The sequence below is a fragment of the Calliphora vicina genome, chromosome 4 (genome assembly GCF_958450345.1).
Source record: "Calliphora vicina chromosome 4, idCalVici1.1, whole genome shotgun sequence".
NCBI lineage: Eukaryota > Metazoa > Arthropoda > Insecta > Diptera > Calliphoridae > Calliphora > Calliphora vicina.
Genome location: NC_088783.1, coordinates 63,467,737 through 63,489,494, shown reverse-complemented (window position 1 = coordinate 63,489,494; position 21,758 = coordinate 63,467,737). Strand labels below are relative to the sequence as shown.

General features: G+C 29.9%; 1 protein-coding gene across 2 annotated transcripts in view; it reads right to left on the bottom strand.

The window, feature by feature from the left end:
- The window catches only part of Fur2 (furin-like protease 2), a 496,857-nt gene that overhangs the window by 152,354 nt on the left and 322,745 nt on the right, over window positions 1-21,758 (bottom strand). For both annotated transcript variants that reach the window (XM_065510151.1, XM_065510152.1), the window contains exon 3: window positions 144-1,510. In XM_065510151.1, the coding sequence (XP_065366223.1) occupies window positions 144-1,136 (993 nt within the window). In that variant the 5' untranslated portion in view covers window positions 1,137-1,510. The remainder of the gene's footprint in view (window positions 1-143; window positions 1,511-21,758) is intronic.

The following is a 21,758-nucleotide window of genomic DNA, read 5'->3' as shown; positions in this document are numbered from 1 at the left end:
TGAAAGCTTAATTCTTTACCTAACTTCAATTGTTTTAAATTTTGCAATCGGTCTAAGAATGTGTGAGTTAGAGGTACTAAAGTACTACGACCTACCCTATCAACATAATTTGTATTAGAATATTGCTAATATAATGTACATACCTGACCCATATTGATAAAACCATATTTATCGGCAATCAAGTCAGCCATTTCTTTGCCCGCCGGTATATGAACAGCAAATTCATTTGTATACATGGGTTGATGAGGCAAACTGTGAGTGCCACGAAAACTTTCCAAGAGATCATCATGTAACACTGTGACATCCGGCTCCATTTCTAATAAATGAGTTTTAGCAGACGATGGATATTGCTGTTGTTGCTGCTGCTGCTGTTGCTCCTGTTGTTCAGTCATGGGCAACATTTGCAAAAAGGCATCATTATAATCATTTAATATTAGTTTAACAGCCGAATTTGTTGTGGTATCGTTGTTGTTATTGTAATTACTAGTACTATTTACACTTTGACTAATTGTGGCAATTTTATCATTTTTATATGCATGAGTTTGCTGTATTACATTATTAGTATTAGTTGTAGTAGTAGTTAGAGTTGTGGTAGTATTATTTGTGTCCTGTAGACTGGGCAAAGCCATAACGGTGGCAGCTGGAAAACTTGTTAATATCACGACAAACATCACTAGGAAATATTTACAGACATTGTGTAATTTGAACATTTTGTTATTATTTAGTAAATTCCATATCACTGGTGCATTCTTCCTTGCAAGCGTCTGCCCCCGTGGTGGTTTTTGCAGCCACTTTTGTTGCAGTGAATGAACATGTTGATGTTGATGCTGTTGGCCATTTTGTTGTCGTTGTTGCTGTTCATCTACTACTGTGGGGCAGGTATTCGTTAATAATTTAATTGTTGTTGCTGCCGCTGTTGCTTCGGCTGTCGTGGATGCATTTGACATTGTTATAATTTTCTTTTGTAAAAACTGGCCAGTTTGGCTAAATCTACTGCTGCTGCTGTTGCTATGCCTGTGTTGTGTATTGCAAACATGTTGGCCATGTTGCTGTAGCTGTTGACAATGTCGTTGGTTTTGTGATGATATTGAATTGTCACATTCATCATCGTTATTTGGATTATGATGTAAATTCATAGCTAGTTAGATGTTTGTGGGATTTTTATATTTTGCTGGTTTTTATGTGGGAAAATTTTGTATTTTTTTTTTGTTTGTTTAGGTAAAGGGTACAAAATTTTGTTTTCTTCTCGGTTGTTTTTTTGGGGGGAAAGAGGGAAGGAGGAATTTTAAATGTTAATAGAACTTTAAGGATTTTGTAGTAGTTGGAAATTTATTACAGTTCATATGTAGAGTTTTTATAGTTTTTGTTTTATCTGTAGGTGTTAATAACAACATGCGTGCTGATTTAGAAAAGAGAAAGTTTTCAAAAATTTTGATTTTTAGAATTTGGTTGTTTTCGTTGTTATTAAAATATGGTTAGACAGTCATTCTGTTGGTTGTGAGTGTAAAATCTGAAAAGAAAAAGATAATTTTTTATTAAGATTTGCTTTAAAATTTAAGTTTTATATATGGTTGGAAAGTTTATGAGTTTCAAATGAAAAAAATTATTTGAAGCATGATAGAATATATTTAAATTTGTAATTTTTAGAATTTTGGCGAAAACCACAACGGGCCAGTCCAAATTCTAAAGTATTTTATCGTTGAAAAGGTCTTTTAAATTGGGTTACTCAATAGACTAGTATGCCGGTTTACAAATCAGAGGGTTGCGGGTTCGATTCCAGTTAGAGACTTTGGGTATATCTACAGACAAGCAAAAAGTTTCGCAGTTTGTGCTTGTTTGAAAAAAATTAAATAAAATGAGATTCAGTTACATATAAAATATCTATGTACTTAATAATCGGGATATAATAAGTCAAGAATAGTGGGGGCAGTCGTGTTTTTTGCATATTTTGTCTAAACGAAATTTCAAAAAATTTAATAAACTGTCTTCGATTCTAATAACTACTAAATGAGAATTAAAAATGTAAATTTTAACTGCTGTACCTGTTTGTGGTTTCATTTGAAATTTACTGATTTCGAAAAATATCAATTTCATCAGTTATATATTAACCCTGCTACTTAAGTAATACCTCCTAGTCTTGTTTTGAATCCTGTTGTTATTCTCCTAAACAATTTTAATAACTACTCTTTTCAAACAGCGTCTGAGTATACAATTTCCTTTCAACTACAAACATTCCTTTGAATCATTTTATCCACTTGCTTTATTGCGTCATAACTACAAAACACAAAACACACAGCATACCTTAGGGCTATTTATTACATTTCAGTCTAAATACCAACACATTCTTTGCTGTTTGTTTTGCTGGTGAAGCATTAAAACAGAAAAAAAAGCCAGTATAATTTAAATCTCATAGATTTTATTACCTTTATAATGTTTTTCCCTTTTATCTTTTTGTTTCTTACACAACTTACTTTAACTGAAACAACAATTATAAGAAGTATGCAAATAAAAAGTTTTGTGTCATAATAAAAGGAACAAAAAAGCAAAGAAGTGTACAAAAAAAGAACTTAAACAAATAAGGATGTTATAATATGCAGAGTATTGGCTTAAGTTGGCTATAAAGAGGGAGTATATAGTTTTGTTGAGTGCTACATAAAGAGACTAAACTATAAGTGATTTTGTTTTATTTCGAATTTACATCATGACGATATACAGAAACGATCTCTAAGTGGGGGAGTAACATAAAATTTTCACATTTTAACGAATATCTTGGTGAAAATGAAGTTTCACAGAAGCCTAATTATCAAAAGACATAAATATCTGATATTTTTCTCTAACATTTCAGCAACATGGTATTAAAAAACGAATGTCCCTTTTGCGAAATACATATACAGACTTTGGCAGGAATTGTACCTAAAATCTCCACCCTGATAGACTAGAAGTTTACCCCTCTAATTTTCTTCAAATCAAGAGAGCTGCAATTGCTGACAATAGCGAGCTGAATGGAGATGTATATAAAGACTATAAAGAAGCATAATTGTACATAGTGCTTCAGTGATCGCACCTGTAGGTTGTAGGGTATGAAAACGCAATTTCAAATGAAAATATAAAACTTTTCTACTCTAAGATAACAATCGTCATCAACATCATGAGCGTGAAACATAAATAGTGTAATTTTTTCAACATTTTTGTTCAGTTTTCGTTCATTATTATTATGATTATTATGCTCCTACTACTTCAATATGCTATTTAAGTGTCAAATATACTTGTTAGTAAATGGCAAATATAAAGAAAAGTAAAAAGCACTATGTAGCTTTTCACAATCGTATATTATATCAAAAGCAATTAGGGTCGTCCTTAGAACTAAACTAGAACTGAATTAGAACTGAACTAGAACTGAACTAGAACTGAACTAGAACTGAACTAGAACTGAACTAGAACTGAACTAGAACTGAACTAGAACTGAACTAGAACTGAACTAGAACTGAACTAGAACTGAACTAGAACTGAACTAGAACTGAACTAGAACTGAACTAGAACTGAACTAGAACTGAACTAGAACTGAACTAGAACTGAACTAGAACTGAACTAGAACTGAACTAGAACTGAACTAGAACTGAACTAGAACTGAACTAGAACTCAACTAGAACTGAACTAGAACTGAACTAGAACTGAACTAGAACTCAACTAGAACTGAACTAGAACTGAACTAGAACTGAACTAGAACTGAACTAGAACTGAACTAGAACTGAACTAGAACTGAACTAGAACTGAACTAGAACTGAACTAGAACTGAACTAGAACTGAACTAGAACTGAACTAGAACTGAACTAGAACTGAACTAGAACTGAACTAGAACTGAACTAGAACTGAACTAGAACTGAACTAGAACTGAACTAGAACTGAACTAGAACTGAACTAGAACTGAACTAGAACTGAACTAGAACTGAACTAGAACTGAACTAGAACTGAACTAGAACTGAACTAGAACTGAACTAGAACTGAACTAGAACTGAACTAGAACTGAACTAGAACTGAACTAGAACTGAACTAGAACTGAACTAGAACTGAACTAGAACTGAACTAGAACTGAACTAGAACTGAACTAGAACTGAACTAGAACTGAACTAGAACTGAACTAGAACTGAACTAGAACTGAACTAGAACTGAACTAGAACTGAACTAGAACTGAACTAGAACTGAACTAGAACTGAACTAGAACTGAACTAGAACTGAACTAGAACTGAACTAGAACTGAACTAGAACTGAACTAGAACTGAACTAGAACTGAACTAGAACTGAACTAGAACTGAACTAGAACTGAACTAGAACTGAACTAGAACTGAACTAGAACTGAACTAGAACTGAACTAGAACTGAACTAGAACTGAACTAGAACCTGAACTAGAACTGAACTAGAACTGAACTAGAACTGAACTAGAACTGAACTAGAACTGAACTAGAACTGAACTAGAACTGAACTAGAACTGAACTAGAACTGAACTAGAACTGAACTAGAACTGAACTAGAACTGAACTAGAACTGAACTAGAACTGAACTAGAACTGAACTAGAACTGAACTAGAACTGAACTAGAACTGAACTGAACTAGAACTGAACTAGAACTGAACTAGAACTGAACTAGAACTGAACTAGAACTGAACTAGAACTGAACTAGAACTGAACTAGAACTGAACTAGAACTGAACTAGAACTGAACTAGAACTGAACTAGAACTGAACTAGAACTGAACTAGAACTGAACTAGAACCTGAACTAGAACTGAACTAGAACCTGAATTAGAAAGTAAGGGCCACCTTAGTGAACATATATATGTAGTGAAAAACTATAAATGTGTATGTAAAATAATACTACATAATGTTGTACATTTGTGTGTATTTATATGTTTCTCTATGTCATTGTATAAGTAGGTAATCTACACAGAACATTCACCTTTCGTTACGCATCTGAACAAACTCATACATATGTGTTAATTTATTTATGTATGTATAAGAGTTGTGCTTTTTTTGGAGTAAGCTTTTAAATGTGTCTGTATTTTTGTATTAACATTTGCTATAAATGGTAATGTATGAAGGTGGGAGCAAGGGAAAATGTTTTAACAAATGTGTTAGGTGGCACACAAAAACAAAGAATGAATGAAATTTCAACAAAGGAAAGCAACAAGAAATTTTACTTTTTTATTATTTTTGGAAAAACTGTAAATGTATGGGTACATACAATAGTAGTATGTGTAGTTTATAGACTTTGTAGTATTTGCAATAACAATAGTAATGACAACATTTAAACAACCATTACCACCACCATCACCATCTGTACCAACTATCAACAAGCTTTTACAGACACATTTTTATTTAACATATATACATATGTATGCATTTAAAAGACATACATATATGGATGTATGTCTGTATCTGCAGCATAGAAATGAGCCGTTTTTATTACACAAAAACAAATATATACTTGTAGGTTACACAAAAACAATGAGTTTTTAAATACAACAGGTGTAACAGAAAACAAATGTAGACAAAAGTGTAAATGTGTAAATGTTTATTTACACAGTGTAACTAATAAGAAATGGTGCAGATAGACAAGATGTAAGCATAAGGTAGTTTTGCCACAGTCTTTGATCGATATGCTTCAATTTATTCAAAGATCAGATCATTCACGGGTTGCCTCTGATTTGGGAGCTACAAAAATATTGTCCTAACGTCCATCTGTCCATGTAAACCTTGTCATCAAACTAAGGGCCGCAATTTTAAAGATAATTCGACAAAATTTGACCAAAGGACAAACTCTATTGAATTTGGTTAGAATCGGTCTATTCTTTCTCCTAGCCCCTATAGTAAGCTGAACTCGCAGCACCAAATTTTGTGACGATCGGTCCACAATTAGCTGTAGCTCCCATATAGGGTTCACTTTCGAAAATTACTTTAACCAGCATAAATCTCTAAACAATTTTGGTATTCCAACAAAATTTAATATACATTTTAAAAGATATACATTTTAAAAGAAAACAGTTTATATCCAAATTCTCGGTGTAGGGTATCATACAGTAGGGATTTACCGATTATAAATTGTTATTTGTTTTTACTTTGGTAGCTATTTTAACAGCATTTCATAGCTATTTTAACAGCATTCAATTTCCTTTGAACAACAAAGATTCCTTGTATATTTTATCTACTTATTGCATCATAACTATAAAACTAAAAGCTTACCTCAGGGCTATTTATTACATTTCATTCGAATTATGTAACTATATTTCTAAGATCGATATACAGAAAAAGTTTTGTTTTATAATTTTTCCCAAAATATTTTTGATCTAGTCATTACCGTTCGTGAGCTGGACCATTTTGAAAAAATGATTTTTTTTTATGTTTTTTTTTGCAAATATTTACATAACATATGGCGTTATTTGAAAGAAGTTCATTTATAAAATAGATTCACTACTAGCCAAATCTGCAAAATATTAAATAAGAGAATGCAATTTGTAATTTAAGGAACCAAACAACTATTTTTCAACAAGATCAGTCAAGAGCTGTCTGACTTAGAGGGTGTCAAAATTTGACATTTTGGCCAAACATGTGTTTCTTTTCATCCATGTAACTTATTAGCTATTGTTCTTAGCGAAATGTGTTCCAAATAGTTTAGATAGCTATTTCATTAATCTTTCGAAAAAAATAGTAAAAAAAAATATAAAAAAAATTGAAATTTTTTTCCGAAATCAAAAACTTTTTTGACTTTTTTCGGAAGAAAGCTTCGATATTTTCCTTGAAGACCCATTTGGTGGCTTTTTTTTTTTTTTTTTAAAAAGAGAAGTAGCACTCAGGCAATTAATATGCCTATATATATTTGTGTTACTTTCTTTGGGGATAGAGTGTAGAAGAATAGGTGGTAAAAGGAGGAGAAAAGCTTTTTAATAGACAACAACAATTGCGAGTTATATTTGTTAGTGCAGGTTGCAGCGCCTCTGGTGGTGAGATGGCGCATTTTAGTCGAGCCAACAACCTTTATTTAATTATTTTACTTCGGTGGCTTGGTGGGATGCGAGTGGGATATCTAACAAAATAAATATTTTGTAACTCAAGACATACAATTTTTGACTTTTTTTGCTCAAAAGAAAGCTTAAGATGCGAGTGGAATACATATCAAAATAAATGCTTTCTAACTCAGAGGGTAGAGTTAAACATTTCCTTATTTAATATCTAATTTGTTTATTATTATTAGTTCAAACTTATTTTATTTGTATCGTCTTACCTTTGTCTCACTGTGAACAAATTCTTCAACTTCCAACAGCCATCAAAATAAGCCAATGGCTTGTAGATGACTTTTGTCGAACAGTTATTTGTTGTGTTTTTCCTTCTTATTTTGAGCAATGAGCTTTTAAGTATTAAAAGGCCAATGGCTTGGCAAACAAAAACAATACACTTCACTTCAATGTAAATAGCAAACAAAAATAAAAAAAAACTCCAAGGATACTAAAAGTCAAAGAGTTCAGTTTAAATTCTTTAAAACGGGCATTATAAAAATACAATATTTTAAATGTTATTGAAACCCTTAATCTCTGGCTAAAGGTACTCATTCGAAAATTTATTATATCGATGATTATAGATTGCCACCAATTAATTTAAATTTGTTTAGCATGAAACCAAACAATATCTGAATGATAAAGTGAAAGTTTGACTTAATTATCTCATCTTGAAAATAAAACAAGTATGAAAGTATGGTCGGTCAAGCCCGACCATATATACCCTACACTAAGTAAAAGAGCAAAAACTTTTTTCTTTTAAAATTTCAATAATTTATATTTTTGAGTGATTTTTGGAAGTGGTCCTTAAATGGGGATATGACCAATTATGGACCGATCACCATGAAATTAGGTCGTGTGATTTATGTCTATATGAAAGTTTACTATGTTGAATTTTGTGAGTATACCAACATTTTTAAGCGATTTATGCACATTAAAGTGATTTTCGGAAGCCGGTCTATATGGGAGCTATGACTAATTATGGACCGATCGTAACAAAATTTGGCGACATGCTTTTTATATATATAAAACTTATTTGTAGCGCAATATGTAGAGATACATTTATAAATTAAACATTTATGGCCGATAAAGTCCAATTTCGGAAGGACATTTGTATGGGGGCTAGGTGAAATAATGGATCGATATCAGCCAGTTTCAATAGGCTTGGTCCTTGTGCCGAAAAAATAATATGTACCAAATTTGATAGAAATATCTTCAAAATTGCGACCTCTACTCTGCGCACAAAGTTTAAATGGACAGCCAGCCAGCCAACCAGACGGACGGACATCGTTTAATCGACTCAAAAAGTGATTCTAAGTCGATCGGTATACTTTAAGGTGGGTGTTAGACTAATATTTTTGGGCGTTACAAACATCTGTACAAACGCATAATAAACACCCCACTATGGTGGAGTAGGGTATAATTAATGTTACCAGATGTTAACCTATGACCATCGATATGTATATTTCAGTTACTAAAACTCTTTTCTCCAAAAAATTTTAAAAGACAAAACATATCAGTAGTTTTTGCGGGAAAAAATATAATTTTTTAAACAAATTTTACTCATAGTTCCTGTAGTGCAATTTTTTAAAAATTATGAAAATGATTCCCAGAAATTATACTAATAAAGAATATTAATTATTATATGAATTAAAAATAACTCATACTACCCTGTATTATTCGTAGTTATTAAATGGAATGCGGGTGGTATGAGTAATATTTAATTAGTAGGAAATGGGATTCCAAAATCTTAGAATTGCTATAAAATAATAGCTTTTTGTCCATTTTCACAGTTTAATATAGTCTTTTAAAAAGTTGTGTAGATGAAGGGGATATTGTGAAAGTAATTGCCAATGAAAAGATTTTACATTGATAGAAAATAGGGCTGACAAGTTGACTGTAACCTGTTCATAATTTTTTTAAATTTTCCAAAAACAAACAAGGGAGCACTTTTATCATTTCATAGTTATTTCAGAAACCAAACTTCAAACGACTTTAGCTGAAACATAAATAAAAAGCAGCCATTTTCTTTAAAACTTCAAAAACATTTAAAATTAATAGCTTTTATAAAGCCTTTTTTTTAGATTTAACCTTGTTTTGAACTCATAAGCATGTTTAGCATTGATATGTTTCATATGAATTTAAGAATCTATTTAAATTCTTTTAATCTTTAGCAAAATATGCATAATTTCATACTTCTTACTAAAAATTGTCGAATCTTCTCTCAGGCATTTCAATAACATTTACAATTCAAATTTTTGTTTATAAATTTATCTGGAAGTTCCCTGTTTATATTTATTTTCGAAAGCAACCAAAAAAAAAAACAAGAAAACGAAACAGTAAAGGCATTCTTAACACTTTACAAGCAAAAGAAATTTAAATATTTTCTCCTTTCGACAGACAAACTAAACATGAAGTTTACTTTTTGGTTTAGAAAACCCTCAGGATATCATTTGATATACATATGAGTTTTTGGATAAATATTTTCTATACTTTAGATGCAGGATAAATAAAATTTTTCCTTTAAAGATTATTTGAGTGTTTCACTTTTCCTGCATGCTTACTTTTTTTTGGATAAATTTAATTTGAATTTTTTTTTATTTTTGAACTGTTAAATATGAAATAAATGTTAAATAAAGTAGAATTTTTTGAAAAAAAATAATGTACTATAAAAAGGTTATTGTGCCTTCCTAAACGAGTGAGCCAAAAATTTTTATTTGTCTGCATTTGAAAGTGTTAAGTGGTGCTTGAATTCCATGTGGAGAATTATGCAAAATAGTTTGTTAAGAGATTTTCTATCTTTATTTTCTTTTTTATATTTTACAAATTTTATTCGCAAATGATTATCTGGCAAATAGCAAATAATATACTTCATTATGTTATGAATAATTTGAGATAAAGTAAAAAGCTTTTAAGACGATTAAATTTAAGGTGAAATGGAAAATGTACTCATAAATATGTAATGGAATTTTTATAATAATAAAATAATATAAAATGTTTAAAACCAGTGAATAAAGTGTAGAAGAATACAAAACATTGCAACTTCAGCCTTTAAATATTTTAAAATTTTGTTTGTATTTTATTTAAGAATAAGTATGTATCATGGAATTACTTGATAGTTCGCTTTTAAAAATTAAATTGAACAACATATGAACAATAAAAATAGAATAATACGTTCAAAAATCATATTCAATTTATATTCAATTTATATTTTCATAGATGCCTAAAAACATGCAACATTTTTATTAGTTTCTGTTCTGCTTCAAATTTAATATAGATTTAAGGATCATTCCCGAAATTACGATAGAATTTAAAAAAAAAATAATAATTTTTCTTTTAAAACTTCGCCGCTTTTCAAAAGCATTTAAAAAGGCATAATAAAACATTAAAAGTTGACCTGGATCAAACAAGCCTGATTAACTACATCTAGATAATTTATAAGTATAAATATAGTCACTAATAAATACAGTCTGGTAGTGCTAAATTTAGAGCATGAATATGTAGATCCATGATTAAGCTTAAAAATGTTAAGGAAACAACGATTAAGGCCAATTTTTGAGTACAAATACATCCACGATTATGGCTTAATTTGGGGTCTAATTAGAGCTCGATCAGGTTATAATATATGTAAATATAGCCAATATTAAGGCTTAATAAGGAGCAAAAGTAGAGCCAAAATTAAGGCTTGATTTAGAGTATAAATATAGATATGATTATGGATTAATTTTGAGAATAAATAAATCGAGTATTAAGGCTTAATGTGGAGTATAAATAGAACCACAATTCAAATATAATTTGGACGATTAAGGCTAAACTTTCAGAATAAACAGAACCTCGATTAATACTTAATTTTGAGGATAAATATAGACACGATTAAGATTTAACTTGTATAAAGTATAAATAGATCCGCGATTAAGGCTTTATTTATAAGGAAAGTAGAGCCACGATTACGGCAAAATTTGGAGCATAAACAAATCTCGATTAGGTCTTACTTTTGAGAATAAATACCATCTCTATTATAGCTTAATTTGGTGCATAAGTAGAGTCACAATTAAGACCTCATTTTAAGGACAAATATGGCTAAGATTAAGGCTTAATTTGGAGTATAAATAGACTCATAATTTAAACTAAATTTGAAGCATAAATAGAGTCACGATTAAGGATACATAGAGCCACGATTAAGGATAAATATAGCCATGATTAAGTATAAATAGAGCCACGATTAAGGATTAATTTTAGGGGATAAATAGAGCCACGATTAAGGATTAATTTTAGGGGATAAATAGAGCCACCTTTAAGGATTAATTTTAGGGGATAAATAGAGCCACGATTAGGGCTTAAAATTTCATGTTCATATCACTTAAAAACGCGGGATTTTTTCAAATGATTTTATTTTGCAACATTTACATTTGAGTGTCCCTTAAAATTAAATGTATGAAATGTTGAAACGATACCCGCAGAATACTTTCGCAATGACCTAAAATATACCAAAATTTTTCAAAGTTTTGAGGTGCATTTACAAGGTGAAATTTTTTTTTGTAAAAATTTTGCTATTAAGTAATTACTTTTGCAATTTAATTTAAAAGAATCGAAATTTGTACTTAATTTTCGTTCTAATGAGATATAAAAGACAAAAATTGGTTAAAAAATGTTAAAGTTATTAAAAATTCTCCTGGCCATTAATGTGTTTAGGCCACTAGAGCAAGAAATGTATGAAAAAAATTAATATATTTTGAGAAATATTAAAATAAAAGCTCATTTTTACTTAAAATATATCCATATTTATTTGTATATGAGTTTTTGTCTTAGTAGGAAACCGTTAACCTATTCGAAGTTATGACCAAAAAAAATGAATTTTTTAACGGCAGCTTCAAAACTCCATTTTCAAATTTTTATAAATTTTGTTAAACAAATTTCAGAATTTTTTGATCTTCACAAGGGGCTTTATTGACAACATAATAGGGAATAAAAATGTGAAAAAAGTATGACAATACCTCCTATAGTTTTTCCGTACCTGCGATATAAATTTTGTGATTTTCGAGAAAAACTAATTTTTTGGCCATATTTTGCCGAATGTACCCAATTTGCTTACTGTTATTAATTTTAAGTAAAATCTGTTCAGAATATTATTGTCCAGGTAATTCTAAAGATAGTCTGAAAGTTTTCCTAAAATCGGAAAACGTTAACCCTTAAATCGTGAAGGTCAAAGGCCAAATCTTTCAATATTTGGAATTTCTCATGGAAAAATAGCGAAATGTTATATATTTTTGGGCTGATTTTGATGAAACTTAAGACAAATATAACATGAAGTCTAGTATTTACAATAACAGCACAAAAATGGAAATTAAACCTTAAGAGCACTGCATATGACGATTAATTGGTACGAAATTCGACCTTTTTGAAAGCAAAATAAACGCCATACATTGTAAATCTCGCATTTTTAAGCCATACATCCGAAATATTCTCTGAAAATTTGCGAAACAATTTTAAAATCTAAAATATTTAATTTTTCTTTTGAAAATACTCTTCCATTTACAAAATTTTTTATCTACAAAAAAAACTCCCTTTGTTTAGCCAAGAATTAAATCAATATATTTTCATAAATGCCTAAAAATATTTCATGTAGACGGTGGCACTTCCAAAACTACTGGATCGATCCTCTTCAAATCTTGACTGTATATTTCTCTACAGAAGGAACCATTAGCTACTTTTAATTTGGAAATTTCAAGTATGCGTGGCACTTCCCAAACAAAATAAATAGTTATTATAGAATATTTGGTGAACTGTAACTGTGAAAACCGCAATACTTCGAGAAATTTACTTCGGTTCTATTGTGTGCATTTTAGCTGAAAATGGGCGGAGGTCGATAAATAGGCGTGGCACCACCCATACAAAGTAAATATTTTTTTTTTTGAATATCTGGAGAATTGTAATCGCAAAAGTACCTCTACTTTATATGAATAAATTTCATGTCACTGAACGGAGTTTGGCTGAAAATGGTCGAGATTGGATTAGTGGGCGTGGTGGATTGAGCGATAACGGTGGCCAACCTTATTTATATGCGATTCATGGAACATTCCCAAAACAATGTTAGAATCTAAAATATTAAATTTTTCTTTTAAAAAGGCTGTTATTTTCTCCTTACAAAAGCCTTTATGTAAACCATAAAAAATTAGCCTACATAAAGCACAAAAAAGACACTTTGTTTAACAGAGAACTAAAACAAAATATTGCTGACATTAAATACTCCTAAAAAAAAATCTAAAATTTTAAATGAAAAAAATACATTTACTTTTAGAATATCCTGCTATACTTTTTTTCACACAACATAAGTACGAGTATAAAGGAAACAAAGTCAGTCACATAAATGCAGACTTTTTTCTTACTCAATATATTAAATTGCTAAAGTACGTGTTGCTCTGGCATAGCGTCTGTCTTTATAGCCATAAAAACAAACACTTTTACCTCCACATAACCATATCTAGCAAGGAACATTGTACAAAAATCGCAACAAAAAAAAAAAAGAGGAATACAAATTATGATCCATAAAAAAAGAACTAAGCAGAATCCCTCATTTACTTTCAAACAGAATGTCTGAAAATGGAAACATATATAGTAAAAGTAACAAATGAAAAAACCAAAAAAAAAAAGAAATCATGTCATAAAATTGCAATGAAGCAGAAAAATAAAAAAAAGTACTTTTAGAAAGAAGCAAAAATCTATGTAACTGTAACAGATATACTCCCTCTCACACATGTTGTATTATAAAAAGCAGTGATTTAAGTAGAAAAAATCTGTCAGTGTAAGTGGGGGCAAAAAAGTGCAAAAAAAAATAGAAAGAAATGACATAAAAGTTCCCTTAACGGAAGCTAAATGAATCGCGCGCTCTCTTTCTCTTAAGGCAATAATGTGTGAGTTATGCATACAAATTTACTTTATAGGGGGAAAAATAATAATTCAAACAAGTTTAACAAGATAACATCAGAACTATGATGGAGATATTGTCTGGAATCCACCTCATGCAATAAAAAGAAATATATCTGTTATAATATTGGGTCTCTGACGTTCTGAAGATGAAGTCGTTGTGAAGTTTTGCCTCACCCGCTTATAATCTAGACGTTGTCCCATCTGACTACTATTGGTTTAGATCGAAGCAGAATGCTCTCTCTGGGATACGATTCACTTTGGAATGGAGTTCTTGGCATCAAAATATGAAGAGTTCTTTTGTCTCGAAATCCATATGCTGCCACAAAGATGTGTTTAACGCTATCATTTTATGTCATGCCAGAGAAGAGAGTTGTAGAGAACTGCATGACAATGTTTGCTTGACACCATATTAAACTCTTTAATATTTTCAAGTTTTGAGTAAGGATGTTTCTCTTAAAATCATGTCATTAAAAAATTGTCATTTATTATTTCAGTTTAAATTATTCTTTGTCACTTGGTTACCCCCAAGTGTAACAATATTGTCAAGTTGAAAAATTCACTCACTTCTACTTAACGAGTATGTCATGTAACCAAGTTAAGTTTTTTTTTTTTTTTTTTTGCTTAAACAATTTTCAACACTCTTGAAGCAATTTAAGTGAAATTCTATTTTGGGGGTAAATAAATGCTTAACACTAATTGTAATTATTGAAACCCTATAACATTTTAACAAAGAAAATATTTTAATTTACATATTAGAGAGAACATAATTAAATAGATTTACTACTTTAAAGCCTTCTTTAACACCCCTTAGTTAAATCTTAGAATTTTAAAAAATTTCCAACATTTTACTTAAAGCTGCTCCTCCCTTATACATGTTAAGTTTTATCTGTAAAACGTGCTAAACTAATATCTTTTTCCCTACACATTTTATTCATTCCCTTTGGCTTTGTGTCTTGACATTTTCAGGGATTGAAAGTTATAGCAAAAAATCAGCTTTACACTTCATATGCTTTTAAGTGGAGCACACGGTAAGGAGCCATTTCTTTGTGATGCATGATTAGTTTCTTGATAGAAGATGATTTCTGCTAACATTCCTGCTCTATGACACAATTTTTCCTAGATTTTTTTTTCTTTTGCTAAATTCCTACAATTTTGCATTTTACAAGGTTGTTTCTAACTAACTAACTACTTGTTGTATCTGCTGTTTGAGGTGTTAGCTGAAGCAGCTAAGAGAACACAGCACAGATTTGGTAGTTAATAAAATGGTAATATTTATTTAAGAGATTAGTTGAAATTAGTTGAAATGTTAGAAGTCATTATTATATCAGCACAGACGTGACAATGTCATTGAGATGTTAGAAAGAACGAAAGAAAGAAAGCCACTGTCTATGTAAATCACATCGATGATTTCCATGTAAATTGCTTTAATACGTTACAATAGTGTAAAGCTGAGATAATTTTTTAGCAAAATTTGTTGCTATAGTTGGAAAGAAATTTAAACAGATTTTGTTTGAAGTCTAGGTATTTTAGTTTAAAAATGAAACTTTATTAAAAACACGTAAGAGAGCTATATTCGGCTGTACGAATCTTATATACCCTTCACCAAATTATACTTAAAATTTTTTTTTAAATATTTTTATTTAAAAAAATTAAATTTTTTTTTTCCAAATTGTTTTTTAATTTTTTTAAAAAAACTTTTTTCCATTTTTTTTTAAATTTTCTTTAATTTAAAACAAAAATTAAAAAAAAATTTATGAGAAAAAAAAAATTTTTGATGAAAACAAATTCGGGTTAAAAAAATATTTTTCCCGATTTTGACCCATTGTAGGTCCAACTTACTATGGTCTTAATTAGATATTCATATTGTCTATATCAGTGACTATTAATGACCAGATATAGGTAAAAAATAGAGGCTGTCCTGTTTTTTTCCTTATATCTCAGCTATTTGTGGACCGATTTTCTCGATTTTAAATAGCAACCGAGCCGTTTTTAAAGAATTCCGGAGATATTGATGTACGAATCGTGTATGTATGTTATTTGGGGGCTATGGAAAGTTAATTTCAACACACAGACATATAGACAGACATGGCTATATCGATTCCGCTATCTATAACGATCCAGAATACTTTATGGGGTAGCAAATGAAAAATGTGGAAATTACAAATGGAATGACAAACTTATATATACCCTTGCCACTCATGTTGAAGGGTATAAAAATTGAGGAATTGAATCTATATGAGAAAATTTAAATATTTTGCTATAAATTTCATAAAATTAAAATAACAGGTTGCATAGAATTAGGATCAAGACTAGACTTGAAGTATAAATTGAGTCTGGATTGGGGTTAAATTTGGAGTACAAATAGAGCCAGCTCTAATGCTAAATTTGGAGTATAAAGAGAACTAGTTATAATGCTAAATTTGGAGTATAAATGGAGCCAGTATAAAGACTAAATTTTGAGCGTGAGTGGAGCAAATTTTAAATCTAAATTGGGAGTATAAAAACAGTCACAGATGTAGTTAAATTTAGAGTATAAATTGATCAATTATTCAAATAAAACTTTAAATATAAAGCGAATCACTGTTGAAGCGAAATTTGGAGTATAAATGGAGCCACTAATAAGTGTAAATTTGGAGTGTAAACGGAGCCACTGTTGAAGCGAAATTTTAAGTATAAATGGAGCCACGATTAAGTGTAAACGGAGCCACTTTTGAACAGAAATTGGGAGTATAAATGGTGCCACGATTAAGCGTAAATTTTGATTGTAAACCGAGCCACTTGTGAAGCAAAATTTGGAGTATAAATGGATCCCCGATTAAATGTTAATTTTGAGTGTAAATGGAGCCACTGTTGAAGCGAAATTTGGAGTATAAATGCAGCGACGATTAAAGATGAATTTGAAGAATAAATGGCACAACGATTAAAGCTAAATTTAGGGTACAAATAGAGCAACTATTAAAGCCAAATATGATGCATAAATGGAGTCATGGTAAAGGTTTTATTTGGAGGGTAAATGGCGCCACGACTAAACGTAAATTTTGGTTGTAAATGGAGTCAGTATTAAGCTTTATTTGAAGAATAAATAGAGTCACGATAAAGATTTTATTTGGAGAGAAAATGGCACCACGATTAATGCGAAGTTTTTGCTTATAAATGGAGACAGTATTTAAGCTTTGAAGAACAAATGGATGATTATTCCTTAATTTGGAATATAAATAGCCACGATTGAAGCACAATTGGAGCCCAGTTTAAAGATAAATAGAGTTGCGATTAAGTGCAAATTTTGAGTAGGGATTTAGTCAAGGTTATGGCTGCATTTGTAGTAGAATTATACCCACGATTCAGTATAAATATGGAGTATAAATAGAGCTTAATTTATGGCGAAATTTGGAGCATAAATAAGCAACGATATAGCTTTATCTGAAGAATAAATTGAGTAACGATTAAGGCTTTTTTTAGTAAAAATAAAACCAGTATGAAAGGCTTAATTTAGAGTGTAAAAACAAACAAGATTATTGCTTTATTTAGAGAATAAATAGAGTCAATGTTGGAAAGTAAATGAAGCCACGATTCAAGTTTTAGCTGGAGAACAGATGGAGCCATGATTAAGGAGCTACTATTAAAATGAAATATAGAGTTTAAATAGAGCCACGATTAAAACTAACTTTTGAGTACAAATGAAGCCACTATTAAAGCATTATTTGGAGTATTATTTGAGCAAAAATGTTGGCTTAATTTGGAGAGTAACTGGAGCCACGATTAGAATTTCATTTGGAGTATAAATGGAGACAAGATTAATGCTAAATATAAAGTACAAATGTAGCCACGATTTAAAATAAATTTGGAGTATAAATAGAGCCGCGTCTGAAGCTAAATGTTGAGCATAAATAGAGAATTGTTGAGCCTTAATAGATCTACCATTAATGCTTCATTTGGAGTATAAATTCTGCTACGATTAAGGCCACATTTGCAGCACAATTGGAGTCACGATACAGGTTTTATTTTGAGACTAAATGGAGCCACGATTAATGTGAAGTTTGGAGAGTGTTTGGAGAACAAATGGAGCCACGATTAGACCTTAGCTTAAAGTATAAATATCCACGATGGGGGCAGAATTAGAGCCCAGAATTGGAATACAAACAGAGCCTGAATTAAGGCACAATTTTGAGTAAAGATAGAGTCAAGGTTATGGCTAGAGTTGTAGTTGTAATATAAATACGGAGTATAAATAGACCCAAGGTTATGGCTGAATTTGGAGCATAGTGCGCGACAATTAAAACTTTATCGTAAGATCAAATGGAATCACAATTTGGGCTTATTTGGAGTACAACTATAATTACGATTATGGATTAATTTGGAGTATACATAGAGTCATTGTTGGAAAGTAAATAAAACCACCATTAAAGTTTTATCTGGAAAACAAATGCAGCCACGATTTAGGTTTAATTGGAGTATAAATGGATCCAAAGTTAAAGCTAAATTTTGAGTAAAAAAGAAACACAATTATGGCTTTATTTGACTGGAGTGTTTTGGCTAAATTTTGAGTACAAATATAGCCACGATTAGCACTATAAATCGTACCAGGATTAGGACTAAATTTGGAGCAAAAATTGAGCCATGATCAAAGCCGCCATTAAGGCTTTATTTGGAGATTAAAAGGGGATGATATGAAGGCTAACTTGTGCATTTAAATACAATCATATGTGAGAATAAATTCAGACTATAAACAGAATCACAAGTGCGATTAATTTTAAACTATGAACAGAACCATTAAAAAGTATTAATTTGGACGATAATTAAGCATAGATTAAAAACTCTCCTGTAATGGACCTAACTCAGCTGTCAAAAACATAAATGTTTTAGTAAAAAATATATGTGAAAACAAAAACAACATTTGTATGTGTGATTATTTTGAGTAATTTTGTTGTTTGTGTTTTTTAATAGCATTACATTTGAAAACGAAGCATCTAGGGTACATTATTCCAGCTAAAACTTCAAATATTAATTACCATGCCTCCATAAAAGCCAGTGTATTTCTACGTAAAAGCTTCCTTGAACTTTTTAGCTTAATAAATCTATATTCGTTTTATTTTTATAGTTTTCTTTAACAAATCTAATAGCACTACCTCTTTTCAATTGAAATTAGTGTGACTACAAATTGCTAACAAATATATTTTGCAATTTCATTTTCGTTTATTTTTTTTTTTTTGTTTTCCTTCTGGAATTATTTTCAGCATTTTTCTTTTGTAATTTATAACAAATTGTTTTAAATTACTTGAAATACATAGTTTAACTTTAGTTTCAAACAATTCTGGCATACTAACATTTGTATATTTTGCAGAAATTCCCTATTTTGGTTGACTAAGTCTGTAAAACAGTGCACGGCTCTTAGAGCTAGCAGGGGCAGCTGGGTACCTAGCACAACTTTTTTATCAAAAGATAAAAAAATCAAGGAAAAGACCACAATATATGTTTGACGTAACATTTCATTAAATTTAGCAATGAGTCATGTTCTGTTTGTGCCGTCCACTGCTGTAGAAGGTAACATTTTATCCTGTTTTTGTATTTTTACAGAGGACTTATTTGCTTTTCCAGGAAGTTTTATTCTTTAGCATGCAATTACTATTTTGTTTTGTATACATTTGTCTTGTAATTTGTCCTGAGTTGGTAGGAAAAAAAATAAAGTTTTTATTACAATTTGGTGATTTTAGTTTTTTTAAATAAGTAAAATGTTTAGAGAAACTAAAAATAAACTCAAAAATTTAATTTGAAATTTAAAACTTTTGAAAAAATATTTAAGCCTTTAATGTTTTTCTATATTTTTTTTTATTTTGTTATATTTGTGTTACTTGTTTTTTGTTAATTAATTTTTATTTGAAATTTTTGTTTAAAATTTATTGTTGGTTTTATTTTTCTGGCACTTGTTGTCCTTAAAAGTCTTGACAGCTTAACAACAGCAACATTTATTCATATTTATGTGTACGAGTGAATTTGAATATTAAATTTAATATGTCATCAACATTTTCTTTTCTCTTTTTTTTTTGTGTGTATTCCTTAAACAATTACCATTGTAGAAGCTTAACTTTTCAGTTTTATAATAGTAGATTTTTACAGAAAAATATACAATAGAAAGAAAAAAGTTTGTTATGGAAAAATATAAAAAAACTGAAAATACCAGAGAAAATTCTTTATATATAAATACAATACAAAACAATTTTTTTTTAAGTGTGTGTACGTCTGGAAAGTAGTTATGGTGGTACTTGTATGCCAAAAAAATAAAAAGGAAATGTGAAAAAAAAATTCAAATACAGAGACTAAATCAAGAACTTGGAAAATTGAAATCCTTTTGTTAACACTATACGTTTACACTCACTTTATTGTTAATACTATATAACGTATTCCATTACACAATAATCATACCCTGCAAGTCGTGCAACCAGTACAGGCTCTATTTAAAAATAGTTATTTGCTGCAAGAGCCAAGCGTTTATATTGCATTTAAATGTATTGATTTTTGGAGAGCTACTAATTGATTATGGAGAGATACTAATTCACAAAAGACCCTAGAGTCTCCATTACATCCAGAAAAATTCTCCTTTTGTTTGTGTATAGAATGTCCTCTTAATGTGGTAGTTGTATCATACAAATCCTAAAATAACACTGAATATTTCATCCTTTAGAGCTGGTTCACACACGTCAAGTTTACTTCACATGTCTTGAGTGTGCTGATGAGAGAGGAGAGAAGATTGGAAAGATTTTCCTCTTTTTCTTCCTCTCTCTCTCTTCTTTAAACTTGTGGTGTGGGAACCAGAACTTAATATTTTATATTAAATAAGTTATATGCACAAAAATGTTGTATACTTTTAGGCAATTATGAAAAAAAATTTTGTAAGCGTTTAGATGGAAAATAGTATCATTAGAGAGACAAAGTGTAACTGCTCATAATTCATTTTATTGAGTAGTTGCTTTTGAAAGAATAACTGTTAAAGAAAGTCAAGTCCTCTTAATTTTTTAACATAAAAGTATTTGCTGCCAAATATACGTTTCTAAATTCTTAGATACTAAAATTTCTTACGAATAATCATAATTCACAAATAAAACTCCACTTAACTCTTTCAATTTACATTCACATACAATTTAGGAACTTAATAAAACTGCAAATTTTGCTCAAAATTACTACTGATCTGGCCATAACAATTCTTTTTTATAGCGCCATAAATATGACAATCATTCATCCCATAATCATACATTTAAAATTGCTGTCAATAACCTCTGCTACAAAATTTTTATTAAATTTATACATCCTCTTCTTTTTGTCACATCAAACATCTTTAAACTGAGCAAATACCTTAATAATAATAAAAAAGTTTTTCTATACATTTCGGCTTGCGTTAAAAACACGTTAAATTTTGTGTTATTTTTTTTATTATGCTTGAAAGATAAATTTGCAAAATGTCTTTTCAACTTTAAATAACTCTTCAAAGCCAATAACAAAGAAACGCACACAAAAAATACGTAATTTTCAACACATTATCTACTACTCAAACTCGTAAACTCCTTAACACTTTTTTTTTTTTTTTTGATAAGTTCAAGCATATTTTTGTGTTGAACTTCTTTCTCCACAATAGCAGAACAATGATGAGTTTTTATATAAAAAAAAAAATACAATAAAAACGAAACTTCAGTACCTGTACAAGGACACACAAAAAAAAACCTCACTTAAAATGAAAATCGTAAAAGAAATACCTTTTTATATTTTTCATATACATGCAACTCCCTCTGTTTTGTTGT